Below are 12,998 nucleotides of genomic sequence, written 5' to 3' on the forward strand. Positions count from 1 at the left end.
CTACTGCTATCGTATAGCTGATTACGCATAATTGGTTTTCGGGAGCTTGGTCAGAAAAAGCTCCCTATTTCTTCCTACCCAACTCTTCATGGCGCACTGCCTGAAATGTTTTTCTTTAATGCAGTTGTTTATACCCAGCACTCGGTTATTGAGACCTGCCTTTTGCTTGCAGGCTAGCAGGCTTGCTCCCTTGGTTCGTTTTCAGTCGACGTTCTCTGCAGAGGATCTCAGGAGAGCCAAAGAGGAGCGTCTTGCCGGGCTGGGATATCTGAATAAATTCCCTCCAAAAGTCGTCCCATACATGGAACTGATGCGGATCGAAAAGCCTATCGGCACCAAGCTGCTCCTGAGCCCTTGTCTGTGGGCAATCACCATGGCGGCATACATGTCGTCGGCGCCCTTGGCCTCTACCGTCTACATGATGTCGGTTTTCAGTGTTGGAGCTTTCGTGATGCGTGGAGCAGGTTGCACCATAAATGACTTGCTCGATAGAAATCTCGACAACAAGGTCGCCAGAACAATGGAACGGCCAATTACGTCGGGACGTGTCAGCGTGAAGCAGGCGTCGGTGTTTCTGGCTGCCCAATTGGGCGTGGGACTTCTGGTGCTGCTTCAACTGCCAATGGACTGTTTCCTGCTTGGAGCGTCGTCCTTGGCTCTCGTGGGCACGTACCCGCTGTTCAAGCGGTTCACCTACTACCCGCAAGTGGCACTTAGTCTGTGCTTCAATTGGGGGGCGCTGCTTGGTTTCCCGGCCATGGGAGTGTGGAACTGGCCCGTGATGATTCCTCTGTACTTGAGTGGATTTTTCTGGTGTATGCACTACGACACCATCTACGCGCACCAGGACAAAAAATTCGACGCTGATGCCGGCATCAAGTCCACGGCACTGGCCTGGGGCGACAGGTCCAAGACCATCTTCCATGGCCTCACCGCTGCTCAGATGGGATGCTACACGCTAAGCGGATTCCTTGCCGGAATGGGCCCTGGGTTTTACTTCGGAGCAGCATACGGCGCATACCGCCTATTGAGAATGACTCAGCTGGTGGACCTGGACGACCCAAAAAGCTGTGGGTTCTGGTTCCGAGAAAACATTAAAACTGGTCACACTTTTTGGCTCGGTATTCTCGTTGATTACTGCCTCCGGCTGCTAGGATACCTGTAAATATGTATCAAATTCATTAATACCAATAACTATGAACCTCGCTGGACTTATCTGGAGGATGGACCTGGGTTCATTTTTCTCTTTCCACCTGGGGTGTTGGCAACGTTGACAAATCTCTTGGTGTACAACAGTCTCTTGTATGCTCTTCCCTTTGGCTTCTTTGGCTTCTCGGTCTTCTCGACCTTTGGAGTTTGAGACTTAACCTTACCGGCACGTGCAAGCGATCCGTGGACTTTTCCCTGACACAGTTAGTCGTTCGAGAGCATCTTGCTACTTACCATTTTGCAATAATTAGGTTAACTAAAAAACAGTTCGCCTTTAAAAAAAAAGAATGAAAATTTGTACAAAGCCCTCATCACGAATCACGTGACGTGATTTATTTCGCTCCGTCTATCTCATTAGAACTACAAACAAAGCGACCGACAGCAGACACGTCACGCCGTAGACGAAATACGGCGCAAAGTGTGCGACAGGGAACTTCCCATTGCGAAGCATTGATTGGGCGATAAAAAAGCGCACGCACCCAATAAGCACCGAGGCCATTGCCATAGTTATAAAACACAGCCCTAGAGCCTTTCCAAGCCTTGTCGTGGAGGATCCCGGGCTTTTAGCCGCTCCCATGGCTAACAGTTGGGTCACATATACTCCCAGGCTTGCAAAAGTAAGCGACGTTCGGAGCCAAGCAAGGAAAGTACGTTCTGAGGCCAGATGGTCGCGAGCGACCTGGCCTTTGTTCTCTAGTAGACAAGACCCAAACTGAGCTGCTCTATTTAGCCATTGGAAGTCCAAGAGACGAGCCATGGCTACAATTTGGCAACGAATATGATCACTATGGCGAAAATCTAAGGTGTTAGTAAATTATGCAATGAAATTTGCACAGCCGCGGCTGATAAGACATACCGGTAGAACGAAGAGAGAAATGGCGAGAGCCGGTACCGTGCCGCTTTGGAATCGCTCTGAGTTGACAATTCGATTGAACATGACGCAGTAGCGAGCCAGGCCAAAGGCAAGCGTCAAAAGAGCAGCCGCCAAGCTCAGAGCACCTAGAGGCTTTGCATATGTTGTGGCTATGTAGTAGTCGTGGCGCAGCATTTCTGGGTACTTCTCAAGGTTCAGAGGCTTTAACGGGTTGATGATTGCGTACTTGGCAAGCCGGACCACTCCGACTCCAAGCGACAGAAAGCTCATCGAGGTCCGCAAATACGCAAGCATGGTGCGCTCATTGGATAGATGGTCTCTGGCTACGGCACCAGATGGACTTAAAACAGTGTATGGCATGAAATCGTAAAATAAATAAAATTATGTCATTGAGCGGAAAAATCTAGCGAGGCTATTTTGTAGATCAGGTAAACATCAAGACCGATCATTACGAGAAAAACGAGGGGTAGCACAGTGCCATCGATGCCAAAGCGATTGTAGAAGGTCAAGTGGTTAGAGTTCACCACGAACCGTCCAAGATTGGTAACAATGAATACGAGCCCCAAGCAAGACATAATCACGGTCCAAGGTCTCACTAGAGTTTCGTAGAAATTCTGGTCTTTTGCAAGCCGGTCATAGTCGGGCGTTGCACAAATGAGCTGCTCGATGATTGATCGCTTAAACAGCTGAATGGCACTTATTGAGACAGTAAAGTAGTTGAGTGCGGTTCTCATATACGCCAGCAGGCCTCGTTCGTTAGCCAAGTGGTCACGCACCGACGAGCCCGAGTTGTCGGTGCTGACTATGAGATGAAACTGGGGGGCCGGATCCTGCGCCTCCGGCTCTTGGCTTGGTGTATTTCGCACAGACATGCAAAAACTATACGGTCTGATAATTATTTTTAGATACCTATAATATGCCTTTTAATGCGCCACATATGCCATGCGATTCTATGCTCACGAAGTGGAAACTGTGACAGTCTTGTACGTGCGAAGGGTGCCTACGGTACCTTTCGAAGTTAGGGAGCCAAGCCCCACGACTCCTGACGACGGAGTGGCCGTGGTGGAATACATAGATGAAAATTTTTGTGAGTAGGTTGTAGAGACGGTAGCCACTGAGTTATTTTCGGTGATGGTGACCCAGACAATGGTTGGAGAGACACTGGTGGAGGACGTGCTTTCGGTGTCAGTTCCAGTCTCAGACGTCAAGGACGTTGTAGGCGTAATAGTTGCGGTGTCACTGGTTGTCGCTTCGGTTGTCGCTGGTGTGGTCGTCGAAGTGGCTGTATCAGATGATGAAGATGTAGTTGGAGTGGTTGCTGCCGTCGTGGTGGTCGTTGGGGTGGTACCAGTAGTGGTCGTTGGGGTTGTTGTTGGAGTAGACGTAGTAGATGTTGTAGATGGAGTTGTAGTAGTCGGTGTTGTAGCATTTTCTGTTGATGTAGTATCGGTTCCGGTAGTGGCGGTTGTTGCAGCATTTGCAACGCCGGTGGTAGTGGAGGATGATGAGGAAGAGGAGGTGGTGGTGACGTCGGCAAGGACACCCAGCGCCAGGGTCAGCAACAGCGCGAGTCTGCTGGTTCTCATCACCGATATGTTTTTTTTTTGTCAGGAATCAAAAATCTCTCCTTCGATTTCTCTGTGTCACCGGATTCAATGTACTGTGCCGGAATTTTTACGTCAACCTGCATACAAGATTCGGACCTAAAAAAAAAATGCACTGCTTGAAATAAAATGGGCACCACTGAAAATGAGGATCGTCGTTCTCTCAGATCTGGATTTTTGCGTTATACAGCTCAAATACCGACTACTCAACATACTCACGCAAACTCGCTACAGTTTTGGTGTCTACCGCTGAAGCCGATAAACGACGTGTTTCAAGCCACTTCGCTTATACATCGCTACGCCCCCTTTTTGTTTTTGCCAAGCTTTGGATAAAGCAGAACAAATAACGCGTATGCAGGAAGTTGCATTATTCTAGAAATATTTTTTTTGTTTTCAGTTCAAATGGCCCTTGAAATTTCTCACACGGTAATCGATATGCACAAATGCACGTTCCACAACCGGTAGTGTCTCGATCGCATACTGTAGCGACTCAGCCAGATCATGACAATCGCGCATTGTTAGCGAGGTATTACCTATAACGATGTCAACCTCGACATTCACCAGATCTCCGACGTGGTATGTTCGATACTCTCTGACTTTGGTAATGTTCTCGCTGAATCGGGTAACCAAATACAGAATTTCTTGATAATCTTCCTTTGATGCGTTTGCTCCCGTGAGATTACTAATATGTTCCAGAGCTATCAGGCACCATTGGACAATCACGTAGAGAGACAGTAAAATTGCACCGAGCGAGTCAGCCCACCATGCTCCAACCACAACTCCAAAAAACGGGAATAGTATAGAAAAAAAATTGAAAACCACGTCTGTCCGGGCGTCTTCCGCAAGAGCCTGAACAGACGAGCTGGATATGCTTTGGCACCAGCAAAAGCAAACGATTTTTGCCGTAATTGTGAGTGCCATTATCTCGACAGACATGGCATTTAGCTTCACGATTTCGTGCTGGCCCCATATGAGCCGGTTCACAGCCTCCTGCAGAACCTGCACAAACGAGATGATAATGATCACAGATAGTACAAGCACCCCCAATGGTTCGAGTCTCTTCCTCCCAATAGGAAACCGCGCTGACTGAGAAGAGGCGTACTTGTTTGAAAAGAATATGACAAGCGTGGACAGGAAATCCAGAGCTGAGTCGACCAGCGAAGCAATGATCGAGACAGACTTGGTGAAATACACAATGAAAATCTTGGAAGCAAGCAGAACAACGTTAATGACAAAATTCACTTTTATTGCCAAATCGACAATTGCCTCATTCTCCTCGGTGTCAAATCCAAGCATTTTGCCACCTTCCAGATCGATGTTTGCCGGCGGATTCATAAACTGTAAGCCGTCCTCTGCATTGCTCGTATCGTAGCCTTCCAGCATCGATATATGAATTCCTGAGTCCAGCAACTTGTCGACCGCGGTATACCGTTCTATCATCTCATTTTGCGCTGAATAGAACTTCACCACCTGTTTGTTCTTCAGTTTCCTCAGTTGATCCTTTTCCTTATAATATTTACGCCATTGGATCGGTTCGGGTACCGCTCCAATTAGTTTGATAGAGCGCATGTGACGCATTGCATCCAGTCTTTCGTATAGTTGGTCAAGATTCAGTAAAGAGCTCAGTCGACGGTCGTGACTCAGTGGATTATTGATGCTCATGGCTGGAAACGGTGTCATTGCTTCGTCTGGAGCGGCAGAGAACGACTTGGGTCTGCCGGTCAATTCCCTTTTGGGAGGCACACTGAAACCTCCGCTCGGGGAAGGCAGTGAAATTACAGACCCGCGTGTATCGGGCAGAAAAGGCCCCTGCTCGGGATCCAAAGCAGAGTAAGACGGACGGAACGAATAAATTGGCTCGTCATCGGTCATTGCTCACGTAGAGACTATTTATCGTCTAGACACATGTAATGAATATTTTTTTAAATCACATCCGTGCACCGGATTGGCGAGTCATCTCATCCAAAAGGACAGGGCCGTGGAATTCAGGATCCTGAATGCGGTCAAGACACCATTTGGCCACTGTCTGGGTACTGACAGGTGGTCTTATCACGCCATCTAAAACATGGCCGAGAACAGTCTCGTTTGCGCGTTCAGCAGCAAGGAGCAGATCTTTCAGTTTGGTGCGGCTATCGCCGGTGGCTTGCTCATCATACATGAATCCGGGGCGAAGCAGGATGGGTCTAAGTGCGGGCTGCATTTGATAGAGTTCGTACTCCGTTTTGCGTTTCGATTCGATGTAGCCAGACGGCACTCCAGGAAATCCACGATCTGCTGAAACGTACGCGAAAGCAGGCTTGGACTTGTTGACCTCTAGCAGTGTTTCTGCAAGCACAATTGCACTCTCATGATTCACTTTGTCGTAAGTGTTGAAAACCGATTTTTTCATTGGGTTTGCTGTCTTGAAAAACGACAAGATCTCTCCAAGAACGTCGTCATTTGATTGCACCACTTTTTTGTAATTTGGATTCTCCAATAGTATTCCTATGGAATGGACGACCGCATTGGCATCAGACAGCAGATCTTTATATGTGTGGGGCTTAAAGATGTCGCCCTTGACCCAGTCAACTTTATCTGGCCACTTTTCAGCAGGTGACAATTGGCGGGGCCGCGAGCCAGACGAGGTCACAGAGACCACGTTAAGTCCTCTCTCAACGGCAGTTTGACATATGCGCTTTCCCAAGAATCCGCTTCCTCCAAAGACAACCAGCTTTGACATAAGGTTATTTTATCGATGCACCCCCAGAATATTGTCAGGAGAAGAAACTTACCCTGCCCACACCAAGCACGACCTTTTTTTAACACTTCCAAAAAATTTTCACTTGATTTTTTCATCTTCGTATTATCACACAGAAATGGTATGTATGAGACATCGGCACACAGAAGAGGACGGCCAGGTCGCAAACAGCCCGTTTATTTAGATGAGAGGGACAACATGAGAGAACATTTGACCAACAAGGGAGTCGAGAACATGAATTTCATCGTTCCAGAAAGCCGTTGAAGCTTCAATGAACAACAGCAGAGAATGGACTGCCAGGACAGATGGCACCGACAGACAGCACCAGATACGGCATCCTTCAAGACTGCTGAAAAATCCGGTGTCGTTGCGGCTATGTGCCCGTCTGAGTGTCGCTTTCTGGTGAGCAGTGCGTGTTAAGAAAGAGATCTTAGATTGATGGCACTGATCCGCTCCACTGCTATAGCACACTGTGACTTTAAGTCACGGAGACCGTACTGCGACTGTATCATCTTTTGTTGTCCGTCACAAGTTGGGCTCTATATTTATTGTCGCCTGGCCTGCTTCCTAGTACCTATCTACTAACCATTCAGGACACCAAAACTCCAGTCACTCTTGCTAAAGTCATCAAGGTTCTTGGAAGAACCGGTTCTAGAGGTGGTGTCACCCAAGTCAGAGTCGAGTTCCTGGACGACACTTCCAGAACCATTGTCAGAAACGTCAAGGGTCCAGTCAGAGAAAACGACATCTTGTGCTTGATGGAGTCCGAGAGAGAGGCTCGTCGTCTGAGATAAGGATATACAAGTTAATTAAACCGTACTGTATCAAACACTGTAGCAGTCACTCGAGACTTGTGTCACGTGACCAACAGGACTGGCTTCATGGTTTCCCCGATTTTAGTGATCGGGTGTTTTAAACAATTTACTCTTCTCCATAAATGTCATTGATGCCCGATAAAGATAGTATTTATGTTAACGTGGACGAATGCAATTCCGCAGACGGTGCCACCAAATTTGAAAAGACCGTGGAGGCGCGCGAGGGCCGCAAACATCAGCTGTTCAACAAGAAAACCGGCGCACGTCTGGTTGCTGGCTGTGTTGTTTTGAACCCCGACCACTCCAAAGTGCTAATGGTCTCTTCTGCTAAACACAAGGACCGCTGGATTCTCCCTAAAGGTGGAATCGAGTCCGATGAGATCGATAGTTTTCGCAAAACAGCTTCTCGCGAGACCTGGGAAGAGGCGGGCGCCGTGGGGAAAATTCTCGGCAAGCTGCCGGTTACTGAAGACCTACGTTATCGCAAGGACTCTAAGAATATACCGACCACTGTCGAAAACGAAAAGATACCTCGGAGCGAGTTTCATTTCTATGAGATGGAGATTCAAGAGCTGTGTGAGAAATGGCCCGAAATGGAGAGCCGGAGCAGAAAATGGTGCACATATCAGGAAGCCAAACATGAGCTTCTCAAGGCAAAACGGTACGAACTAGCAGAGGTGCTAGGCGAGTCCCGTATCCGCAAAGACTGCACGAACGTGAAGTTTGATGAACACTCAAACGTCTTGCTGGACAAAGAGCCTGCGAAAGACACTTATTAGGTTTATTTGCCACCTCCCAAAAGCCCTGACATCATCTCCTGTAACATGTTTGCATTTTTTTGCACGATAGAGACGCCGAAATATGATTCCCCGATAGCATTCACTTTGAGAGTCAAATTGGTTCTTTCCAACAACTGGAAGTATCTGTTAATGAGCAACTTAAAGTTGGCAGCGTTTTCGCTGTTTGCGCGTTCGCAGACCTCAATCAGTAATTGTAGGAAATTCACTAACGCGTAGCAATCTTGTAGATCGGAACTTGTGCCCAGCTCCAGGATTTGCAACTCACCGCTCTGCTGGAAGGAAAACAGGCCTGATCTATCGCTTTCCTTGAGCTTTGAAATCATGTCAACGGCGGACTTTCTAGCCAGCTTCAAATTACCAAAAGTAACGTATGGAATCACCAATCTCGCGAGATAAGTGCCGAACGTTTTAGGCTGATCAAGCAGGTATGCACCAAATTCTAGGTCGATAAGCATCTGTAGGCTTTCAGGTGTTCCACTGACGAGCAGGTAGTGCTCGCTGGCGTTGATCTGGTCCACGGAACCACTATAGTATAGTTTAGAGCCAATGACAAAGCTGAGAGCAGGGAATCCGCCTTCGGACCCACTCTTTTTCACAGCAAATTTGGAAACTTCCTTGGCAAGGTTCAGGATGTTTGGATCCTCGTCAGGAATGACATTGATAAGCTCGATCAATTTACTAAGATCATGGGCTTTGAATTCTTCCACTGACTTATTCTCCTTTTCAAACACTTCAATCATGTAAAGAACAAGGTCACATGCTTCGTCGTATCTTTTGAACTCCATCAGAATTTTGGAACTCTGGTAGAGCAGTTCAACAGCCGAGCCATAATTTCCTGAATTGACGTGTCTGTTGATGATCGCCCTCATCGTCTGTTGAGCCTCATAGTAGGACCCATTTGAAATCCTAAGCTGTTAGAGCAACCATTGAAGTAAGCACATACCTTTCCTTGAACCGTGCCAAGGATTTCTGCAACTTTCCGTGAGTAGCGTCCATCGAAATTATTATACACTAATTAATTAATTCAAGCTCGGTTTTTTTTCTTGGTTGATTTTATTTTCTACGAGTGTGAGTTTGAAATGCTGCGTGTGCTTGTCAGCACAGGATGCTAAATACCAATTTATTGGTAATGGATACCTTCCCAGAATTCAGTGGCCTCGCCGCCCATGCTGAACCACTGATCCTCCGGATCACCGAAAAACCTTGCTCTGCACTGTACATCCCTGCTCTGAGGTGTATTAGTGAAGAGCTTGGAGAATATAACAACTATAGGAGGTAACGACAGCCCTGAATTGCTGGCCATGAATTGCCGCTTATTTGAGTTGCTTTTCTCCAAAGCAGGAAGCCACCACTTGAGTCTAGGGATTGAGAGGTTGCACAGCTTGATGACGCGCAGACTTTTCATTGGACAGGCCACGAATCGGTTCAGGAATATTAGCGTAGCATCAATTCCTCGAATGTCAATTGAGTAGAAAGTCGAAGCGTTCTGTTGGATCAGTAAAGCCATCATCTCGCCGCAAAACTTAAGGTTCGGTTGTTTCTTGATACTTCGATCATCTTGCTCAAATTTCTCTCGAATCAGTTCTGAAAACGTGCTTTCTTCCATGAGGTACCTGCTGGGTACTTTCATCACGTGCCTACTTCTCAGTTTGCCGTAGATCATTGGCTCCTTGCTGGTTGAATGAAGTGCCAGAGTTTTTAGACTCCTGCACTTTATATTGGGCATCTGCATCTCCTTGGCATTAAATTTGGGGTTTGCAACATTGATATTAATGTTGAGCCCTTTCAGCGTGCTTGGAAGAGCTCCCAGAAGGTTTCTTAAAAATGTAAAGTCTCCAATGTCCACTTTTAAATATCTCAAATTTACAAAATTTGGTAGCACCGAGATCAGGGAGAGGGGGACCTCGTTGTAGTCTACCTTCAGGCTAGAGCTTTTATCACGTCTGTGGAATTTTCTCGACTCGACATGGCTTTTCTCAAACTCTTTGATTGAAACACTATTCTTCAATTGAAATACCTTCACTTCGGCGTAGATTTCTGGATTATTTGACATGTGTTGCAACAGATTCCATGTTGTCTGGAGATTCCTGTTGTATCGAAAGTTGTGACTGTTGCCGGAGTATTGCAATCTGACTGGTTTGAGACGGAACAAAGTCAAATGACATTTATGATAGATGGTCTTGCAGCTCAATAGAAAAGGGATATAGTCAAAGGATTCAACGTAGCCAAGAATCTTATCCAGTAGCTCTTTTGGAAGATCTGCAAGTGTGATACGGCTGGAGTATTGAATTAGCTGCCAATCCAGCTGTGTAGCCAGGGAATCCATTTCCAGAGCGCTGAAGACGGATCAAATTATTTTTATCCTTCACGCTGCCCCATTGCAAAACAGGCTGTGCTATTTATATTTTGTTTTTTCCTGCGCTCCAGAATACAAATAAATCATGTCTTCTCTTCAGCTCATTGACGAGAACAAGACTTTCAATGAGCAATTATTGCCCTATATTCAGCGATATTATGACGGCAAGGACGACAATGGCCTCAATTACCACATAGTGTCCGTGTTCGGGTCCCAATCAACAGGAAAGTCAACATTGTTGAACCGTCTTTTTGGCACGGAATTCGAGGTCATGGACGAGGCGAAAAGACAACAGACCACGAAGGGCATTTGGATATCCCACGCGAAGTATATAGCGTCTTCCAAGGCCGAGTCTGGGCGTACTGAGAACAATAATCATGTGTTTGTTCTTGACGTCGAGGGTGTGGACGGAAGAGAGAAAGCAGATGATAAGGACTTTGAGCGTAAGTCAGCTCTCTTTGCGCTCTCTACGTCCGAGATACTAATAGTTAATATTTGGGAGCACCAGGTCGGACTTTATCAGGGTGCCAACATGGAGCTTCTCAAAACTGTGTTTGAAGTCAACCTGAGCCTTTTCCACTCAAACAGACAAAAGTGCTTGTTGTTGTTTGTGGTGCGTGATTTCACAGGCGTTACGCCACTAGAGAATCTTGAAGAGAATCTCAAAACCGACCTGAATAAGATCTGGGAGAGTTTGAGCAGGCCCGAAAATTGTGAAGGTCTTAAGATAACCGATTTTTTCGACCTCAGCTTCGTTAGCATTTCCCACAAGCATTTCCAGAAAGAGAGGTTTGAGGAGGACATCCGTCTGTTGGGTGATAAGTTTGCATCTGATTCCCTTTTCAAACAGGAGTACCACAGAAATATCCCTATAGACGCTTGGACAATCTATATGGATCAAATCTGGCAGCAAATTGAGCTGAATAAGGATCTTGATCTTCCAACACAACAAATATTAGTTGCAAGATTTAGGTGCGATGAGATTATGCAACAGGCGTACGACATTTTTGAAGAGCAGTATCAAATGGTTAATTTTGGTGAACTGGAGGACTCGCAAGTTTTTGCCGACGCTTTGAAACAGTTGCGTTCCGAAGCGCTTGCGCCATATGATAGCTCTGCCTCCAGATACACCCAAAGCGTGTATCTTGAACGCAGGGAGCAACTAATCAAGAAGATTGATCAGAGACTAACAGAGACGAACTCACAAAGACTGAATTCTGTGATCAAGAAGCTCGTGAGTCAGTTCAGCGAGCAAGTCCAGATTGCAAAGAAAAAACGCGACGCAAAGTTCAGTGGTATACTAGAAGCTCAAGCTGCTGCCATTGTGGCTCAATTCCGCGAAGACGCCAGCAAGTGTATTTTTGATCATTCGCGCGAGCTGGAACAACTGGAGCAAGAACTGAGTGATGTCAGTGAGCAATTGAGACACAAGGAGAAAAATCTGCTATTGTCTAGACTCACCAAGAAGTTCCAAACCCAATTCAAGGAGAAGTTGACAGAGATTACTGGAGACCCATCAATAGATCTTTGGGATAGAGTCTTGAATGAGTTCAGTGAGATCACACAAAGCCTGGAGTCGAAATACGTCTCCGATGATTCATATGATTATCAGCTAGGAATGACAGAGCAAGAAAACAAGGATACACACATCCAACTACTGCAGTCATTCTGGACCAAGTTCAAAGACATCGTTCACGATTATGTGACAGAAGATACAGTCTCGCGTATTCTAAGAAACAAATTCGAGGATCTTTTCAGATACGACGATAATGACGTCCCGAGGGTGTGGCTGAATACGCCAGAGATTGACCAGCAGTATAACAAAGCTAGAGACACAGTGCTGAGTCTGCTACCGGTGTTTAGCAAGATGGTGTTAGCTAGAACCAATGAGGAAATTGTTCCGCCAGTGAACATCTCCACTACTGACTCCGAGGAGCTGGATGAAGACGACAAGGAGAGCACATTTGCCGAGCTTTTGTCAACCAAGCAGCAGAATGGAGCGCTGTCCAGGGTTAAGAAGGAGATGGATGCCATTTATATCGAGGCCAAACGTTCGGTGATGGCCAACACAACCTCCATTCCTCTCTGGATGTATGGCTTGGTTCTTGTTTTGGGATGGAATGAGTTTATGGCTGTTTTGCGTAACCCATTGCTGTTTATGCTGATTATCATCCTTACTACCGGGGCCTATTTTGCTAACTATATGGACCTGCTACGTCCAATGCTGAGTGTTGCGGGGGCCACTTTCACACACACCAAAACGGTGGCCAAACAGAAACTGCGAGAGCTCGTTGAGGAAGCGGAAGCTGCAAAGGCCGATGTCAAGGCAGAGGTCAACGAGGCCAAAACCAAATAGTTTGTATAGTTTGAAAAAACTTATACTGAGCTCGAAACCTGAAAAAGAAAAAAAAGTGTTTCTCCCTCACCAGGACTTGAACCTGGAACCTTCCGGTTCGTAGCCGAACGCGATAACCATTACGCTATAAGGGAAGAAACTATCCTATTTACTCTGGATCCCTTTAAGTACCACTTGGTGTTTTGACATTTAATTCACAACTGCCTGTTTATATTTTGATACTTTCTACGGATGTGCCTACCCATCA

At 46.5% G+C, this 12,998-nt stretch overlaps 10 protein-coding genes across 10 annotated transcripts; 4 read left to right on the top strand and 6 right to left on the bottom strand.

Annotated features, from left to right (window-relative positions):
- Positions 1-118: 118 nt before the first annotated feature.
- Positions 119-1,165, top strand: KL928_002686 (uncharacterized protein; the record flags this gene model as incomplete). The annotated part of the gene is made up of 1 exon (XM_043203189.1): positions 119-1,165. The coding sequence occupies one exon, from the start codon at positions 119-121 to the stop codon at positions 1,163-1,165; it is 1,047 nt and encodes a 348-aa protein (XP_043059840.1).
- A 47-nt stretch (positions 1,166-1,212) lies between these two features.
- KL928_002687 (uncharacterized protein) lies at positions 1,213-2,443 on the bottom strand (the record flags this gene model as incomplete). Its single annotated transcript, XM_043203190.1, has 2 exons — positions 1,213-1,368; positions 2,102-2,443. 2 exons carry the CDS (start codon positions 2,441-2,443, stop codon positions 1,213-1,215), a joined length of 498 nt encoding a protein of 165 aa, XP_043059841.1.
- A 26-nt stretch (positions 2,444-2,469) lies between these two features.
- On the bottom strand, positions 2,470-3,669 carry KL928_002688 (uncharacterized protein; the record flags this gene model as incomplete). The annotated part of the gene is made up of 2 exons (XM_043203191.1): positions 2,470-2,919; positions 3,088-3,669. The coding sequence occupies 2 exons, from the start codon at positions 3,667-3,669 to the stop codon at positions 2,470-2,472; spliced, it is 1,032 nt and encodes a 343-aa protein (XP_043059842.1).
- Positions 3,670-4,080: 411 nt separating this feature from the next.
- Positions 4,081-5,559, bottom strand: KL928_002689 (uncharacterized protein; the record flags this gene model as incomplete). Its single annotated transcript, XM_043203192.1, has 1 exon — positions 4,081-5,559. The coding sequence occupies one exon, from the start codon at positions 5,557-5,559 to the stop codon at positions 4,081-4,083; it is 1,479 nt and encodes a 492-aa protein (XP_043059843.1).
- A 55-nt stretch (positions 5,560-5,614) lies between these two features.
- Positions 5,615-6,406, bottom strand: KL928_002690 (uncharacterized protein; the record flags this gene model as incomplete). The annotated part of the gene is made up of 1 exon (XM_043203194.1): positions 5,615-6,406. One exon carries the CDS (start codon positions 6,404-6,406, stop codon positions 5,615-5,617), a length of 792 nt encoding a protein of 263 aa, XP_043059844.1.
- Positions 6,407-6,712: 306 nt separating this feature from the next.
- On the top strand, positions 6,713-7,218 carry KL928_002691 (uncharacterized protein; the record flags this gene model as incomplete). The annotated part of the gene is made up of 2 exons (XM_043203195.1): positions 6,713-6,790; positions 6,916-7,218. 2 exons carry the CDS (start codon positions 6,713-6,715, stop codon positions 7,216-7,218), a joined length of 381 nt encoding a protein of 126 aa, XP_043059845.1.
- Positions 7,219-7,361: 143 nt separating this feature from the next.
- Positions 7,362-8,018, top strand: KL928_002692 (uncharacterized protein; the record flags this gene model as incomplete). Its single annotated transcript, XM_043203196.1, has 1 exon — positions 7,362-8,018. One exon carries the CDS (start codon positions 7,362-7,364, stop codon positions 8,016-8,018), a length of 657 nt encoding a protein of 218 aa, XP_043059846.1.
- A 2-nt stretch (positions 8,019-8,020) lies between these two features.
- KL928_002693 (uncharacterized protein) lies at positions 8,021-9,035 on the bottom strand (the record flags this gene model as incomplete). The annotated part of the gene is made up of 2 exons (XM_043203197.1): positions 8,021-8,903; positions 8,983-9,035. The coding sequence occupies 2 exons, from the start codon at positions 9,033-9,035 to the stop codon at positions 8,021-8,023; spliced, it is 936 nt and encodes a 311-aa protein (XP_043059847.1).
- Positions 9,036-9,159: 124 nt separating this feature from the next.
- KL928_002694 (uncharacterized protein) lies at positions 9,160-10,365 on the bottom strand (the record flags this gene model as incomplete). Its single annotated transcript, XM_043203198.1, has 1 exon — positions 9,160-10,365. The coding sequence occupies one exon, from the start codon at positions 10,363-10,365 to the stop codon at positions 9,160-9,162; it is 1,206 nt and encodes a 401-aa protein (XP_043059848.1).
- Positions 10,366-10,480: 115 nt separating this feature from the next.
- KL928_002695 (uncharacterized protein) lies at positions 10,481-12,751 on the top strand (the record flags this gene model as incomplete). Its single annotated transcript, XM_043203199.1, has 1 exon — positions 10,481-12,751. The coding sequence occupies one exon, from the start codon at positions 10,481-10,483 to the stop codon at positions 12,749-12,751; it is 2,271 nt and encodes a 756-aa protein (XP_043059849.1).
- Positions 12,752-12,998: the final 247 nt, after the last annotated feature.

The sequence above is a fragment of the Ogataea angusta genome (assembly GCF_019207475.1).
Source record: "Ogataea angusta isolate 61-244 chromosome Unknown 61-244_NODE_5_length_850226_cov_91.758892, whole genome shotgun sequence".
Classification (NCBI taxonomy): domain Eukaryota; kingdom Fungi; phylum Ascomycota; class Pichiomycetes; order Pichiales; family Pichiaceae; genus Ogataea; species Ogataea angusta.